Source organism: Taeniopygia guttata, chromosome 2 (genome assembly GCF_048771995.1).
Source record: "Taeniopygia guttata chromosome 2, bTaeGut7.mat, whole genome shotgun sequence".
Taxonomy (NCBI): Eukaryota; Metazoa; Chordata; class Aves; order Passeriformes; family Estrildidae; genus Taeniopygia; species Taeniopygia guttata.
Window position 1 is genome coordinate 130,332,128 of NC_133026.1, and position 16,879 is coordinate 130,349,006.

Here is a 16,879-nt window from a genome sequence, read left to right on the forward strand (position 1 = left end):
TAAATTTAATTTGAGGGTGCTAAAAACTTTTTAAAAGCCTCTGCTGCAAATGATATTGCTGCAGCTTCAGCACCCTGAAGGGTTGGTTACTGAAGGACAGTGGTTTTCCATCTCAGGACAAAAGCCAGCAGTGCTCCATCTTTCTCTTCAAATCTGTGAGGTTCTTACTAATGTGAACTTTAATACTATGTGTCATTAACTTACTAAAGCATGCCTGATTTTAAGTCTTGAGTGGAGGTTTACAGGGCGTGTGACCTTTTGGTTTCTTTGTAAGGGCTAGAATACTTTTAATAACCTTCATAATTTCATTTACTATGTTCATGGCTAAGTTTTGGCTAAACTAATGTCAGGGAATTTTAATGGAGTTAAAACTTCTCAAAGGAGGACTGTTATTAAGTGCTTGGATATGTTTTTTTATGCTTTTGAATTGGGAATGCTCAGCTCCTACTTTTAGTTTTAGAATGAAAATAATGTATTTTGGTGGAGGTGACAAAACACATGTAAAATGATTAGAGTTGTGAGCTTTTTGTTGCTGTTCTTGTAAATTTAATAATGGGATGAGGCAACCATGAAGCAGATGAGCTGCTATGGACTGAGGATGTGAGTCCTGCCTCCACCTCTTTGTAGCAGCACTGACATTTGTCTGACCTCTCAGTAATTGAAATCCACTCACTGTGTTGACACTGTATTGGAAGCTAACTTGACACAAAGATTATAGTTCTCCTCCAGTTTTAGGGAGATGAGTCAATTTTCAGAGGGGCAGCTGAATTCCACTGACAGTGGAATTACATTCATTGCCTACAATGCTGCTTACTGTTCCTGTCTTCCACTGGGACATATGCTCTTTGTGTGCCTTTAAAGAGGCTTCTGGCAAAACAATCCTTTTAATTTTTTCCCTTCCACATCTTAAGAGGTTTACTCTTTATCCATCCTATTGTTCTTCTGTACAGAAAAGGTTTGCTCTTAAGAACTTTAAATCAACTGGCCTTGGAAAATTAGTGTGCAAGGATTAATTTTTAATTTCCAAAATATATCTTAGGAGTTTACATGCTTTTTTCTTTCAGAGAATTAAAAATAGCATAATTCTGACAACTGACATATTTCATCTTGTCTGTGTAAACAGCTGATATCATGTTACTACTCATTCTCTATGACTCGGGCTAAGACTTCATTAATTTGCACATATGAAGGTATTAGCATGTATTTATACAAATACTGATTTTACCACTATAATATTATTTACCCATGGATGCGCTATACTGTTTACAAAGTAATTTTTAATGGTTTTTGAATTGAATTACATTAAGGCCAACACTGATATGTGATTACATTTAATTTCCATTATGTTCACCTGCAGCATTTAGAAATTGGACCTGGAGTTGAAAGCACGTATAATGTTAGACAGTAGTTTTGGTAAATAATTTTATTTTATGCATCTCTTACTTAATGAAAGGTACCTTTCTTAGTTTGTTTGACTTTGACATAGAATGATCACATACTCAAAATATTTTTAAGTATTTAGCTGTTTTACAGCTAAAATTTTTAAAGAAAAAAAAGTTTTCATGCCAACAATTTTAGTCTTTACAAAGCTTTCTTTCATTTAGTGAAAAGTGCCTTAACCTCACGTTTGAAACGGAATATTCAGACAAGCCAGTTTCCTGCACTGCAATTGGAATTAATTCTTCCCCCCATTCTTGGACACTTGGAACAATGTTTGGAGAGGGAAGGAATCAAAATGAAGGGCCTTGTATTTTATAACCAATATATCTAGAGTTTATCTAGATACACTATCTAGATATCTAGTTTATCTAGAGCATGCAGATATTTTAAAGAACTCTATAATGAAAATAAAAGTTTAATTAGATGCTCTTACATCACTTAGATTTGAGAAAGTTCTTCAGCAGTAACTTAAAAAAATTACATAAATGTTTCTGTGTATGTAAAACATGTTACACTTGATTATTCAGCTGAAGATCTCTTGTGTGACAACCCAAGTGAATATTTTTGGTAGGCTTTGTTTGCAGCCCTTCGCTTTCTGTTGTATTGCAAATCTCATTTTTGGAACTATAATGCCCATGCCAAATAAATACAGAGTTGTGTGGTTTAAAACTAAGCTTTAGTGATGACCAATCTTTGTTATTATTTGTTTTTGTTCTCTTTTCATGTTATAGATTCACACCTTAGTTGAAAGTTTGAAACTTTCAATCTCTGATCAGCAGCTTCCGATGTTTATACGTATAATGCAGCTTGGGATTGCTCTGTATTATGGAGAAATAGGCAACTTCAAAGATGGGGAAAGTGAAGATTTGATTTGTCACACTAAAGATACGTTGGGAAATATCACAGGTAAGTACAGCTTTTAATTTGTAAGCAGAAATGTTAAAAGCATTAATTTCTTTGCTTTTTGCAAATGTAAACGTTCAAGTCTAGTTCTTGCCAAGTATCTTGTCAGTCTGCAGTTTGCTAGAGGCACTGTGCTGGGTAAGGATGCAGTGCTTTAACATGTTTAATGTTCTATAAGGAATTCTGATGGTCTTAATTAAATTGAGGTTAAATATGATCTAAGAAGACCATTTTGGGAGTTGTGGCACCATAGTTGTGACTTTGGATTTATCTGTCAATATATCATGCAACAAGGCACCTTTCCATAAGCAAGTTTGAAACTGGCCACAGCCAGATTTAAGCTAAATAAGAGAAAAGCCAAAGTGTGCTTTGTAATTTCTTTGAAAATGCTCAAATGAGAATAGATATATCAGAACCTGTTCTAAGCAAGGAAATATTACTTTGCACTGTTTCCCATAGTTCTGTCCTTTTACCTTATCCCTTCTCATCTGCTTTTTATTTTCATATATCGTGTATTCCTTCTTCGATACGATCTTTTGTGGTAGCTTAGTGCAACAGGATTTTTTCAGGAGCATTGCACTAATGAGGGGTGAGTTTTCTTTATCTTGGTATGATTGTTTCCCATCTGCTGCTTCTCAGGCACGTGGGGTGATTCTGTGCAGGGCCTGGAGTTGGACGCAATGATCCTCGTGGGTTCCTTCCAACTCAGCTTATTCTGCGATTCTGTGAATTTAGTTAGAGATTTGTATTTTAATTTTAATCTCCTCAAGACAGAAGTTTTGGTTATCTTTGCAAGGTTGTATTTGGATCTGGGGAAATAGGAAGAGAAATTTACCTCACCTAGAATTTCATTTGAAGGTGACATAGCTCTCTTAAGCTGGGCTTAAATGTAATATTACAGCAGTTTAAAGCTGTGCATAAACTATTAAATTAATTAATTTTGTTCTGTTGAGGAAATATACCATTTTAATTTGCATTAAGAGACTATTTTTTTTTTTAATTCTGTGTTGCTGTCTTTTCTGTCTTATCTGGTTTCAGAGAAATAGATATATGCTGGGTAAATGACAGCAGTGGAAAATTTTTTTCCCAAATTATATGGTCATATGTATTTGACTGAACTAGCTCCTTCAGAACACCAGACAGATGGCAATTGTTGGATGGTTAAGGTAGAGATGTAGATGCAGTTTTAGAAGCCCATTTATATCTTTACTGCCAGATATTTTGGCCCACACAGGCTAAAATGGTCATGCCATTTATGCTTGTTTTCAGAGTCTTAGTTGTGAGTTTATAATAGCTTCTTTGCTTTATAGCAGACAAATTGTGAATAAGAAAATGCATTTTAATGTATGCATTATTTAGTGACACAAGAATGAACATCTACATCTCGGTGTTTGAAGTGTGTACTAAGTTTCACTCATACAGTTTCATGGCTGATTCAATGAGATGAAAATTGATGCTATTGCCAGCAGGGATGCATTCCTTCCTTCTTCCTCAAGTGGCAGCACTTGTGTTCATGTAGCCACAAGATAGGCTGGATCACCCCTACCTGGCTGAAAATGTATACAGACAGATAAATAAAATAAATATCAAACAAATAAATAAATATCAATAGAGTAATTTTCTGCTGGGTTAATTCAAGATTTTTTTTGCGAGACACCAGTTTCCAGACTCCTATTACAGATAAATATCTCAAATCCTTTAAAAGAAAAGAAATTTCTGAAGGTCAGACTTGATTTGAGCATGCAAGCAGTGAGATGCAGTCACAGTGCCATCTTGTAATATATATATAATGTGTTTCTTGACTGGAATTACTACCCTGCATTATGGAGCAAGACTGTTCTAGTGTGAACTCACTGTGAATGGCTAGAAAAAAAATGGCTTTAGAAACCTGATGCAGGGTAACATTTTGTCCTTTAATGTATGTAAAACTGGGGTTTTGACTCTGTTTCACTATCCAGTACATTTACAGGTGATGAAGTGGTTATTGTAGTTACTTCAAAGCAGAGACTTTGTGTTTCCTAAGTAACATACTCCCCTTCTAATATTCATTGTTAAAAATGAATTTACATTGTATTTATGCTTGTAATGTTTAGAGGATGTTGTGTTGTTTATTAGGTTGATACTCGTTTTTGCTAAAGTTTTGTGATTATATAGCGGCTGTACCAGTTTTAATTTAGTGGTAGAAAATAGATATATTTTCCTATTTCAATTTCCTGTCTCACAGTATATAGATAGAGGAGCTAGGGTAAAGTGGGGCTTATTTTAATGTTTTCCAAAATAATAAAAAATATGATAATCCAGACTATAACTTGGCATATTTTACTGTTGTCTCTGTGTACTTCAAAAAGGGATATGCTAAATGATGGCTGAAATTTATGGCCTGGTAGACCAAATGTTATTTATGACCCAGGTTCTGCAGCTCCACCTCTTTTTCAGTTTTTGCCAGGCTTTCCACCATTTCTTTTGTGCTTGCCAACAGCAGTCTATGCTAAACTACTTGGGTCATGCTCAGTATCAGCTTTTTCCTTCTACAGCTGGCAGTTCTTCCTCTTGGCTTTGTCCAAGATTTTGTGTGTACCTTTTCTGTATTTGCTGTGTGTCAAGATGTGCTTCTGGATTTCAATCTGATCCCTGAGACTTGTGTGAAGAGAGCAGACAGGGAGCTTGCACTGACTTTGTGGGAGGAGGTGCTCTTGCCTCTTTAAGCATGTGCAGAGAATTCTCAGGAGTGTTTTTTATTCCTCTTTTTTCTGTTGTATAGAGTAAAAGGCTAAAGACTAATAAGACTCAAGAGTAAAAGGTCTACAACTTTCAAAAATGCTATCTCTGAGTTTCAAAATATGTGAATAGAATTGGAGTATGCCTATTTCTGTTCTCAGTTAAATGATTCATTAAATATAACATTCACCTTCAGGAACAGTACTACATCCTGTACTACCTATAGTAATTCTGAAGTATTTAATAGCCCTCGTGAGCCTGTAATAGTGGTGATGAAACCAGATAAAAGCTATTTTGCTCTTTTTACATGCAGTACATTACCTACCTTTTTAGATCATGAGTCTTAGACTTGAATCTTTGGGGAAGTCCTTGGTTTGCTCTGCATGCTATCTCTATTGGTTTCCACAGATGACCAACATTTTGACTTTTGACTCACAGATGGATACCAGCTTTTTTGGGCATAGATTAACTGGTATCTTTGAATATTTGAAAAGCTTAGTTTTAAACAAAGGAAGTCTTGGATCTGTGCTGCATTTACACTTTTTTTGCATTAGACTGTTGTAACTGAACTACTTCTAAATTTAATTTTAAAATCGGAAATTATGAGATCATAATATCATTATATAGTCAGATTTGATTTTACAGCTTTTGAAGGTCTTTAATGGAAGTAGTCTTGAAAACTTGTGGTATAGATGACAAGTTCTGGTCTCACTGCAGATGTATGATACTAAAACTATGGCAAAGACCCTTAATATTTTTTGGAGGAAAATGTTAATGAATCAAAGAAGTGCTTGGAAACTCATATTTAGTAATTTAACATTTGTACTGACTTCCTACGATTATAAGTATCAGTGAATGCTGTGTGGACTGCAGTCCAAGATAAATTTCACATACCATAAATTTGAGTTTAATAAATAAATTTTTAAGTATGGTTTATATGAAATTTAACTTGGTTTTTGTTTTAAAAGGCACAGAAGATGAAGCAAGCTCAGTAATGCAATATCCTCCACAGTACATTAGTCAAGATCCTTATTTCCATCAAGATGATGACCAGCAACAAGGATGGGTTTCTTGGGCTTGGTCTTTTGTTCCTGCTATTGTCAGTTATGATGATGAAGAGAATGATTCTGGTGGAATTGGCGATGGAACAGCAGAACAGCAGAAGGCTCAGTCCCTCAAGGATCCTATTATTTCAGTTGGGTTTTACTGTACAAAGGCAACAGTGACTTTTAAGGTAAATATTTCTCTGTGTCATAAAGGATTCATTTGACTTATTGAGGAAGTGCATAAAGATTTTCTGAGCATTAAAGTACTGTTTGATTCAAGACAAATACTGTTGGTATTGTGAGGTATTGTTAATGAATAACAAGAAATGTGAATCCTGAAAATTCCTCTTCCATCGTACTGAACTGATAATGGCAATGTGAGTAGTTTTTGTTATTTGAGCTAGAATTTGAGTGTGAACTTTATAACCTTTAAAGGAAACCGCCTAATTTACTTAGATTAATATTTTTTGATGGGAAAAAAGCCCGAGAGCTTTCTGTGAATGTTCGCTGCAGTATTCTATCCATCTAATGTTTATACAAATACATTTTTCTTTATAAAAGCCTCTCTAATTTGTAACTAGGATTGGAGGAATTTTTAGAGACTATTTTTTGGACTATTGTATGTGAAAATACCAATATAACTTGATAATTTTGAATTAATTTTCCATACGTTGAAATTGTATTGTAGAAAAAAAAGATAAAGAGTACATATAGGCTGAGCTATAAACAGTGTATGTAGAGAAAGATTTAATTTAAGTATTAGCTTTAAGCAAAGATGAAAATTGTTGCTGGCCTTCTCTCTAGTATTTTGTAAGCTTGCAGAAGGGAATATGGAGATTCTGACTAAGATATTGAGATGTACTGATAGAAATTAGAAATTAAGGTATTGAATTAGCAGAATACTTGTAACGTGTCAAACTTTTTGGAAGCAATTCTATGTGCATAACTACACCAAGCAGCTTTACAACTAAGTGTGTATTAAATCCAGGTTAGAACTTTGCCACAGAGTAATTTAGAGTGATTTTTATTAATTTGAGCCTTTCAGATTAACTGCAAGACTTTTGTGACTCCCATACAAAAATTATATGCCTGATTACACTCAGTACCATCAGGAGCTCCCTCTTCCTTTCTTGCCTGTTTGGATTGACATCTGTGCACAAGAATGTTTTATGGGGCTTTATGCCTAATTTAGTTATTTTTATTTGGTGGTGTAGAAGTGCATTTAGCTGCTCAGCAACTGCCAGAAAGGGTGAGACAAGTGACTTTGGAAGCTGTAGATATTCTGTGGGGCTGTTGATGTTTTAAGCCTTTACCCTCCTGACAAATTTGGTTGAAAAATTTGAAGATATCAACAGAATTAAAGCATTCAGTCATGTTCTTTTGTGTCAATCTGCTTCAGCTCTCATTAAAAGAGGCTAAAAATAAATAGTAACATTTTTTGCCCTCCATTAATTATATTCCTGGGACACCACTTGAAATTTGAAACATGAACAAGCCACTAAAGTTCAAATTTCTCATTTATTATGGCTCAGCATCTTCTTTTACACAATGTCATGCAGTAGTAATTCTGTGCTCTTGTTCCTCATGCAAGAAAACTTCATTAAAAATAATATGAACTTCTTTTTGAACATGGGTTTTGCTAGAGAGGGTTTTCCTAATGCTTCATTTGCGAGTTCACGCATTTTATATTAGGAAATGATTAAAAACTACTCAAAATGTAACATTTTGCACTCTAGAAATTTTAAATGTGATGTATGATGCTAATATGGTGACAGGAGGAAAGCAGAATTCATTGTTCTGCTTGCATGCAAAGAGTGTATGGAATTAATTTGTGGTTCATATTTTGGTTAAAAAATAAGGTCAAGTTTCTGCATTAACATTTTGAATAGTTGATATCATTCCAGCTAAAAATCATGCCAAATTAAATGTACCATTTTCTAATAATGGTGAAAACTAGTCTTGTAATTTCTGAGTTCTTTTAATCAATTAATTGCTTTTCCTCTGCAATAATTGCACACAGGTGAAGGGTGAGCAGTGACTTTTTTCATCCAATTTTCTTGGACATTTGGATTACAAAATTTTAAATTGAAACAGCATCCATGTGTATCCAGTCTTGAAAACAAAGAGAGTGTGTAGATATTCCTTTATAAAAATTAGAATTTGAAATATTTTCGCTGTTCGTCATAAACTAACTTGATTTTTTCATGCCAAATGTAATATATTCAATATAGTGTGCCTCTTCCCTTGTTTTTCTTAGCTGTAGGTTATATGCTTTTTACCCTGTGCATGTTTTCCCATTTTGAATTTTTATACCAAAATCATGCAAGAAATAAAAATGCATGTTGCTCTTGATTGCCATGACATGAAAAAAAATGTGTATGGTTGTAGTCAAAATATGTCTGTAATATAATGATATTTATTTTTTAGAAGAATAAATAAAGTATTAATGGATTTTTACTACAGTTTATAAGCTTATTTGATATTAATAATGCAGTTATGTATCTGTTTCATCTTTTCACACAGTTTCTTCTTAGATAAGCAAACTGAAAAATAATATAGTGGATTTTAAGTGTTCTGTTATACCATATTTCAAACAGAAGTTGAACATGAGACATTATGATATAGATAATTAGTTGCACCTGTTTCCTGACAGTTGATGTATTTTTGCCCATAGTTTACTTTGTTTTTATCAGTTCTGTCTATTAATAACCATACTGTCATTTAATACTAATTCTGACTTTTATAAGGTGTTTATCCTATTGTTCTGCAGCTCACTGAAATGCAAGCTGAAAGTAGTTATTACAGCCCTCAGAAAGTAAAATCCAAAGAAGTTATATGCTGGGAGCAAGAAGGAACAACAGTTGAGGTAATTTTACATTGACAGGCTTTTCTGATACGTTTTAAGTAATGCTCCAAATAGTTGCCGATAAAATATTTTTAAATTATTTAATTGCTGAACTTTCTTATTCTGTCAAATTGTATGTGTTTGATGTAATAATCATGTAGATATTAACTCTCTAAACTTCTGTATTGCAGTGGTTGAACACTATAGTAATCCCTTCCTTTCAAGTGCCCTGTATGATTGCTATTTATTAAAACTCTAAATATATAAACTGAGCATATTTTGCTTTATCCATCTTTATTGCTGGTGGAGTAGAAGGCTTAAAAATTAATCTTTTTTTTTTTCTTTTTTCTCATTAGGTTCTTATGAAAGGTGAACTTTTTTTTGATTGCCAAATAGGTTTTGTTGGTTGCCAAGCTATGTGCCTTAAAGGAATTATGGGAATTAAAGATTTTGAAGAGAATATGAATAGGAGTGATGAAGTGAGTATGTTGAAATACCAGTTGATTTGTGAATAAAGAATTTTGTTATCCTTTATTAAAATCTCTGATTGCAAAAATTGGAAAGACTGTTATTACCAGTTGTGATTTTTGTATATTACTGTGATACAGAACTCAGTGTCCATTTCTTAGAGTTGGAAAGATGAATATCTCAGATTGAGAAGAGGCAGAACATAAGACTTTTTAAAATTTTTTTTGGACAGTGACCCCTTGTTGCCTTTGTGATTTTGTGTGACAAATTAAAATATATTTCAAAATCTTTGACAGTACCAAAGACTGGAAGGGAAAAAATGGGAAAACTGTATGGTGAAAATAATAGAAAGGTGGCACAAATACTGAATGAGTGTTTAACCTCACTTTTCAGTGAGATTGAGAGCAGTATGAAATGAAGGATTTAGACAGTATAATTTTGTATTTTAAATTGATGCAAGTCTTCAATTGCTTAAGACAAAATCAGGTATCATTATGAACTACTTTAAAACTATTTAATGAAGGGTTACATGAAATTCTAAATTCAATAATGATGATTTTTAGTTGAAGTGTAAACAGCGTTGTGCCCTAAAGTTTTGGAGAACAGTGACTATTATCTATGTTTAAGTAAAATCAAATAATACAGCCAAGAAGAGACCTGTTAACTTGATTTTAGTGCTCTGTGAAGTCTTGGAAAGTCTTTTAAAGAGGAAACTTAAGAATATGAAAGAAAATACCAAGTGCCTGTATTTATGTCAAATATCTCCTAATCTGGGAAATTGTATACTGTATTATGATAGATATGATGGGGAGGCTTCTTATCTTTTCCCTATCTCAGGAAAGAGAGCATCATGGCTTGGCACCCATCTCAGGTGTTTGCGTGTGCAGAGCAGAAAACAAGAAAATTCATGACACGGTTGCTGAGTATGACATTGTTGGGATTTTAGGGATGCAGTGGGACACAGCACATGACTGATGTGCTGTTTTGGATGCACAAAGGCTTTTCCAGAAGGAGAGGCTGGGGAGGAAAGGATGAGCCAACTGTAAAAATGCTATACTGGTCCTGTTAAGGACAAGGAAGATGTGGTTGGGGATGTGAGGGTGGACAGCCACCTTGTCTGGGGCAACTGAGATTGTCAGGTATAAAATCTTGAGAGAATTGACATTTTTTAGACTGAGTGGGTGAGTGAGCAAGAGAATTTCACAGAATCATAAAATAGTCTGTGTTGGCATGGTCCCGGAAAAAAACATCAACTCCAACTCATAAGTGACTAGCCCATACAGGGATTGAACCAACAACTGTGGCATTATTAGCCCTGATCAACTGAGATAATTTCCTTTAAGTTAGTTAATAAGGGATATTTGGGGTTTTATTCTTACTCATTTTTCTGCCACTCTCTCTTCCAGGATTTAGGAAAGTATCTGCTTTATGACAGTGGTGATGATACTACTTGTCTGTTGTCTGTGTACTGCTGTGGTTATGGAATTGGTCCTTTTATAAAGGTTCTGGCTCTGCCTGTGATTGAGAATAGATAGTTGGAAAAAATCTCCTAAATACCTTTTTTGGATTAATAACGCTTGTTAGGAAAGTTGTATTGATTTCAGAAGAGTAGAAGTCTGGGAGGAGGCACATTAAAATCTAGATGAATAAAGAATGACAACATAGCAATGAGGTCATACATGGAAATAACTGATTGACTTGAAGAGGATTGATACAGCATCTGAAAGGATTGGGCAGCTATAGATGGAGTGAGGAGTGACAAGTTTGTGTATACTGAAGAGGACTGGGGCAGGATTTGGAATGATGATGATCTGAGATTATTTGCTGTTTAAATGTAATTAATATATTCTGTATCATGAGTATAATATTAATTGATCCAGGCAATTTTTATTGAAAATGGGGAAGGAGTGGACAAGAACTTCTGTTATACAAATGAAATTAATTTCACTATTTCATCTTCATTCATAATGCAACATGCTCTTGAGGGTTACTACTCTGTGTGTGTCATATTTGTTTTATGACAGAATTGAAATTGCTCTGTTAACTTGACTGTATTTTTTTTTTCTTCCCCTGCCTCACTTTCTACGGCCTCATGAAGGAGGCGTGCTTCTTTAATTGTGGAGAAACTTTGAGCGTGAAAGGAATGACATACCTTACCAATTCACTATTTGATTACAGAAGTCCAGAAAATAATAGTATTCGTGCAGAATTTATTTTGGATTCAGTTCATCATAAGGTCAGAGAATTATATTATTCTTATATATTCTTATTATTTCTTATAAAAAAATTTCCAATGCTCTCTAATGGATTTCGTACAATTATTTAGATCTGTATACTATTAGGGGACTGAATTCTCTTTACTTTTACACATTTAACTGAATATTACTTTGCAGCTGGCAAAATAAAAAAAGTAAATATGTTTGTGTCAACAAAAAGACACCCACAAAAACCGAGCCAAAAAAAGAGCCAAACTGAAAAAACATGTCCAAAAGAAACCTCAAACTCCCCTCCTGCCCCAAAAACTGAATTAATGTCATAGTTTCCAAAAGCGGTAACCACAGAACATTTTAATAGGAAAACAGACATATGAGAGAATGCTAGCAAAAGTCAAGCTTTACCAGCATGTCTTTTAAACCCAAACAGTAAGTAGTCTATGGTCTTCAAACTAAGAAGTACTGTCTGATTTGGACAGTATTAATTTTATTGTTTGCAGTCTGTATTGGTCTACTTACAGAAAATTTCGTGATTCTGCCTTTTGTGGAGACAAATTTTCAGTCAGCTCTAGTCTCTTGTTGTAAATTGTTCAGTAAAACTTTATTCCCTGGTTGTCTGCCATTATTAAAGATTGGTTGCCGTGACCAAGGTGGTCCTTTCCAGGTGTGTTCATAGGTGGAGATGTGTGCTGTTTATTGTACAAGTAAGCCATTTAGAGTTTTGCAATGTATCTAATTTCCTTTTAATATTTAAATTGAACTATTTCCACCTTTTTAGTACTATTGTTGAAGTGTAACCCTGAAGAATCACATGAAAAAAATGGGTTTAGTAAAATCACAAGTATTTATATTCAAACTTTTCCCATAGTGAGTTTTAAGCTTTACTCTATCCTTGGTCTGTCTTCAATGCTTTCACAATTTGCCCATTTTTTTTGGCAAGAGTGGAAGCAAATTTGCTGTGTGATGTATTATATTATGTATGAATCCCAGTGTTGGCATAAAGTCTTGATATGTTTCCTGCTGTTGAAAGATAAAATGATGATATTCCTTGAATAGCAAAGCCGAATTGAATGAGCTGAGTTTTCAGTGTATTTAATTAGGTTGATGTGTTGCATGCAAGAGGTCAAATGAAGAATATTTACTTCATTAAAGGTACTAATTGACTAGATGTTATTGATGAACTGGTCAGCATGTCCACAGGAATTATGGATGTGCATTTGTGTGGCCTCAAATGGAAGTTACATTGCCTATCAGAAGGGTGAATTCTTTGTGATAACCTCTGTCCTTTGCTTTGATAAGCCTTTCCCTGTGTTGATGCACTAATCCAAACATGAATATATCTCTCTAATACCAGTCTATCAGTTGGTAATCCCAAGATTCTTTTCCTTATACAATATTTTCTTTGTTTGCTTTGCTTTGTTGGTAGGAGACATACACAGAGATAGCTGGAATGCAGAGGTTTGGGGCTTTCTACATGGATTACTTGTATACAATGGAAAGCACCGGCAAAGGTACCTTTTTTCCTTTGTTTACCCTGATAAATAATAGAAACAAAGACTTTTCATGCCCAGATGGTCTTTGACCAACTGTCCTCTAACTTACCTTAGATTTACCATCAGGATCATCATTAAAATGCTTTCATTTTCATTGATGTCTTTCAGAGGTCAGTTGTTTTGGTTAGCTGTTGATTGTTGGTGTTCCTCTTTTTTTATTTTTCTTTTCCTGCATAAGTAATCATAATGATATTTTTTATAGCCAGTTGCTAAACTGAAAGTAATTTTCTTGTAGCAGTGATGGAGTTCATAAAGTATAATGTCTTTTTCTAAAGTTGTTATTATTGACATAATATTAAAAATATCTTGAGAACCCTGGGTGAAGAATGAGATTGATCATATACTTGGCATAGAAGATGAAAAGGACTGTTGTTTTTCTTCTATGAAGAAAAATGCAAGGATGCAAGAAAGTGTAAAGTTATCTTTAAGTATATCTAAACAATTCGATGAGCAAATATTAGCCTAAACCATGTGCGCATAGATATTGGCAAATTCTAAATAGTTTTTGTTATTCCTCAGTTCTTTTCTAAGTCTGATGACTTAGATGAAGTAAATATATCTACTTCATTGAGCTTCACAAAAGCTGGGACAAAGGAGTTATGCTATCAGCAAGTAATATGTTTATATTTTTTCACAGATATTCTTATCATTGATTGTGATATAATTTCCCCCTCACTCCTCAGAACAGTGGCATGTCATCTATAGCTGCTGTTCTGCAGTTTTACTGTCAAATGAATACTTTTTTCTTCCTCATCTGTATATTTATTATTGTGAATACTGTTTCTCTGGATATCTGCAGGGAACTTCTTGCGATTTTGTGGCTGAGCATTTATCTGTCCTTGCTACTTAGTCTAACTCATCTGGGTTTTTTTTTCTTTTTTTGTTTCTATTTCTATGTAAGAGAAATTACAACTCCTAATGTTCATCTTTGTTTTCTGAACATGGTGGACATTAAGTCTAAAAGGAGTAGGAAAGAAACTTTCAGTTTCCTTAGATATGCATCATGAAATGTTTACAAAAATAACTGAACGATGCTATTGCCCTCAGCAGTAGAGGCATACACCAGGAAATTTAACAGTTCTTTCCTGACTCTGAGGCTTTTCTCTGTACCATGTGAGTGATGTAAAGCTCTGAAAATTTACAATTAAGTCAAGCTTCTACTGCAGACTTCTTCTGGTTTTACTAACGATATAAGTGTTTAATTGCACATTGAACTCATATGTAGAGAAGTTGAAAACCTTGGGTAAGCCTTATCTCCTTTTTGAATCTTAGTGTAGAAATTTAAATATGCACAGACTTTGTGCATTATGAAGGAAAATTGATTTTGTGGAATATTTTTTCTTGTTTCTGTGAATGCATAAGGAATGTTATGATCTTATCTCTTCCTGACTTTTAACTAACGCTTTTCAGAAATTACTGAACTCAGAAACGCTTTCTTATTTTCCTCAGTGTCAGACTGTATTTTCTGATTACATTTTCCCCTCCTTAGCTTCTCTTTTTTTCCTACCAGGAGGATTTCTCATAGCCATGGCTTCTCTTTTCTCCACCAGTCACTAGGAAAATACCTCACAAAATGTAGCTTGGCTTTCTATCAAGTCTTACTGTGTGCTTTTATTCGAGTATTACTCCTTTTATTTCAGGAACCTGGCTATGTAAAATAAGGGAATAATTAATTTTTAAACTGTTTAAATGGTTATTGTTTCTCTAGGGTCAAGAACTTAAAATCTTAAATTTTCAAATGGTTTTATTCCTCAGAAAAGCAAATAACTAGCTTTCTGATAGTTATTTTCTAGCTATTTTTTCCATATTGTGGGTTAAATCCAGAGCTGTTAAATAGAATGTAAACAAATAGGTGCAAAATATTTATTTAAGATGAAGGTATAAATACCTTAAATTTTGAAAAAATACAAACCTGCTTTATTTTTGATTTGTTGTTTCTATGAAAGTTTGTATTTTACTATTTCTTATTTTGGTATAACTGTTTTTAGTTACAATTACTGCACCCCACATACCATAAAAAAACGAACCAAACTTAAGTTATAAGAGGCAGTTACTGTGATTGTAAGATTTTTATCTGTCAAGGCAATTTTGGTTTGACACATTCTTTGCACCTTTAACCTTTCTTGAAGCATAGGATTACTGATTAAACCACAAATGCCTGCTGGATAACATTAACCCTCAGGAGTTTCATCTGTCACTTACAGAAGTGCATTAATCAATTTCAGTATTTTGAATGAAAGCAAGATAGTCATGCACAGTAGTCTTATTTAGACATTTTGTCTGTCTTTCCCTTCCTTTATTTTTCTGTTTTTTTGCTTTGTATTTCAGTGCAGAACAATTTCTCTGAAACTTTAGGTAGCCTGTCAGTTCCCTGATTGCTGATTTGCATGACCTATAGACCTAGCAGGGTGTGCTGTTGAAGTTACCTTTTGTTTGTAATGTGTACCTCTCTACCTTGCTGGCAAGTTTATGCAGCACTTATTTTGATATTTTAGGTTGATTAGAATTAGACTCTTCTGTAGAACCAATAGATTTACTACCTTTTCTGTTTGCGTTTAGATGGAATTAACGGGACCTGTTCCAAAAAGTGTTTTGTATCAATTCTGTCAATTAGATATATTATTCACCTACATACAATATATACAAGCAAGTCTGATTTTTCCTCTTTGAAAAGGCAGGTTTTTACTACTTCTGGCCTTATTATTTTTTATGTGGTGGAATGGTTTTTTACACTCCTTAGTAGTGTTCATCTGAACTGAGTATTGTGTAGAATTGGAAGGATAAAAGTATGTATGTTAACTGCCTATAAAATAAATGCAGAAGTCAGTATGCTGGGTTTTAAAAAAACCTCTTTTAGGATTCATTCTAAAGATTGTAATTCAGTTCCAGCTAAAGATTTGAGTAGGTTTTATAAGGTAGTATCCTTCTGTCCTTTTATCTTTCTTTTATTGTTCTTTTTCTTCTCAGAAAAACAACAAACCAAGGGAAGCAGAGGCTATAAATGCTCTCACTATCAACTTCTGTTAGGCTTTTAAGGATAGAGTTAATTCTTCTGCTGAGTGTGTGAGACTGTAAAGGCCTGCAGAGCATTATGCCAGCTGTGCATCAAATTCAGCATAGTCTCAGCTTATTTGAGGACCGTTTTCCTCCCCAGTGCTTAGAAGCAGCAGTGTTTTATGGAGTATGATTTAAACATAAAGGAAAAAAAAAACCTATCCTGCTTCCTTTTCCACCAAGCTCAACTTCCCTCAATATAAAGACTGTTTTGAATGAGTGCAGTTAAAAGAGTACAGTAAAGGAGAGACAAAAGGGTGAATAACTGGGTTCCTCTTGGGCAACCAGAAATCATAGAGTTGTTAAGGTTGGAAAAGAGCTCTTTAAGTCATTGAGTCCAACATTAACCCAGCACTGCCATGTTCACCACTAAACTGTGTCCCCAAGTGCCATATTCATACATTTTTGAACAGTTCTGGGCACTGTGGTTACAATGCTTACCTTGACATGTTGTGCCAGTGCTTGTAGCCAATTTCAGTGAAAAAATTTTTCTCAATATGCAGTCTAAACCTCCCCTGGTACAACTTGAGGCCTCTCATCCTGTAGCTTCTTACTTGGGAGAAGAGACTGACCTCCTGTCCTTGCTGCACCCTCCTTCCAGGTAGATCTAGTGAGCAATAAGGTCTTCTCTCAGCTCCT

The 16,879-nt window shown here is 34.2% G+C and overlaps 1 protein-coding gene across 4 annotated transcripts in view; it reads left to right on the top strand.

Annotated features, from left to right (window-relative positions):
- Positions 1 to 16,879, top strand: part of VPS13B (vacuolar protein sorting 13 homolog B) — a 426,576-nt gene that overhangs the window by 50,176 nt on the left and 359,521 nt on the right. For all 4 annotated transcript variants that reach the window (XM_030266479.4, XM_030266481.4, XM_002198879.7 and 1 more), the window contains exons 7-12: positions 2,172 to 2,346; positions 6,030 to 6,295; positions 8,878 to 8,973; positions 9,309 to 9,431; positions 11,519 to 11,656; positions 13,060 to 13,144. In XM_030266479.4, the coding sequence (XP_030122339.4) occupies positions 2,172 to 2,346; positions 6,030 to 6,295; positions 8,878 to 8,973; positions 9,309 to 9,431; positions 11,519 to 11,656; positions 13,060 to 13,144 (883 nt within the window). The remainder of the gene's footprint in view (positions 1 to 2,171; positions 2,347 to 6,029; positions 6,296 to 8,877; positions 8,974 to 9,308; positions 9,432 to 11,518; positions 11,657 to 13,059; positions 13,145 to 16,879) is intronic.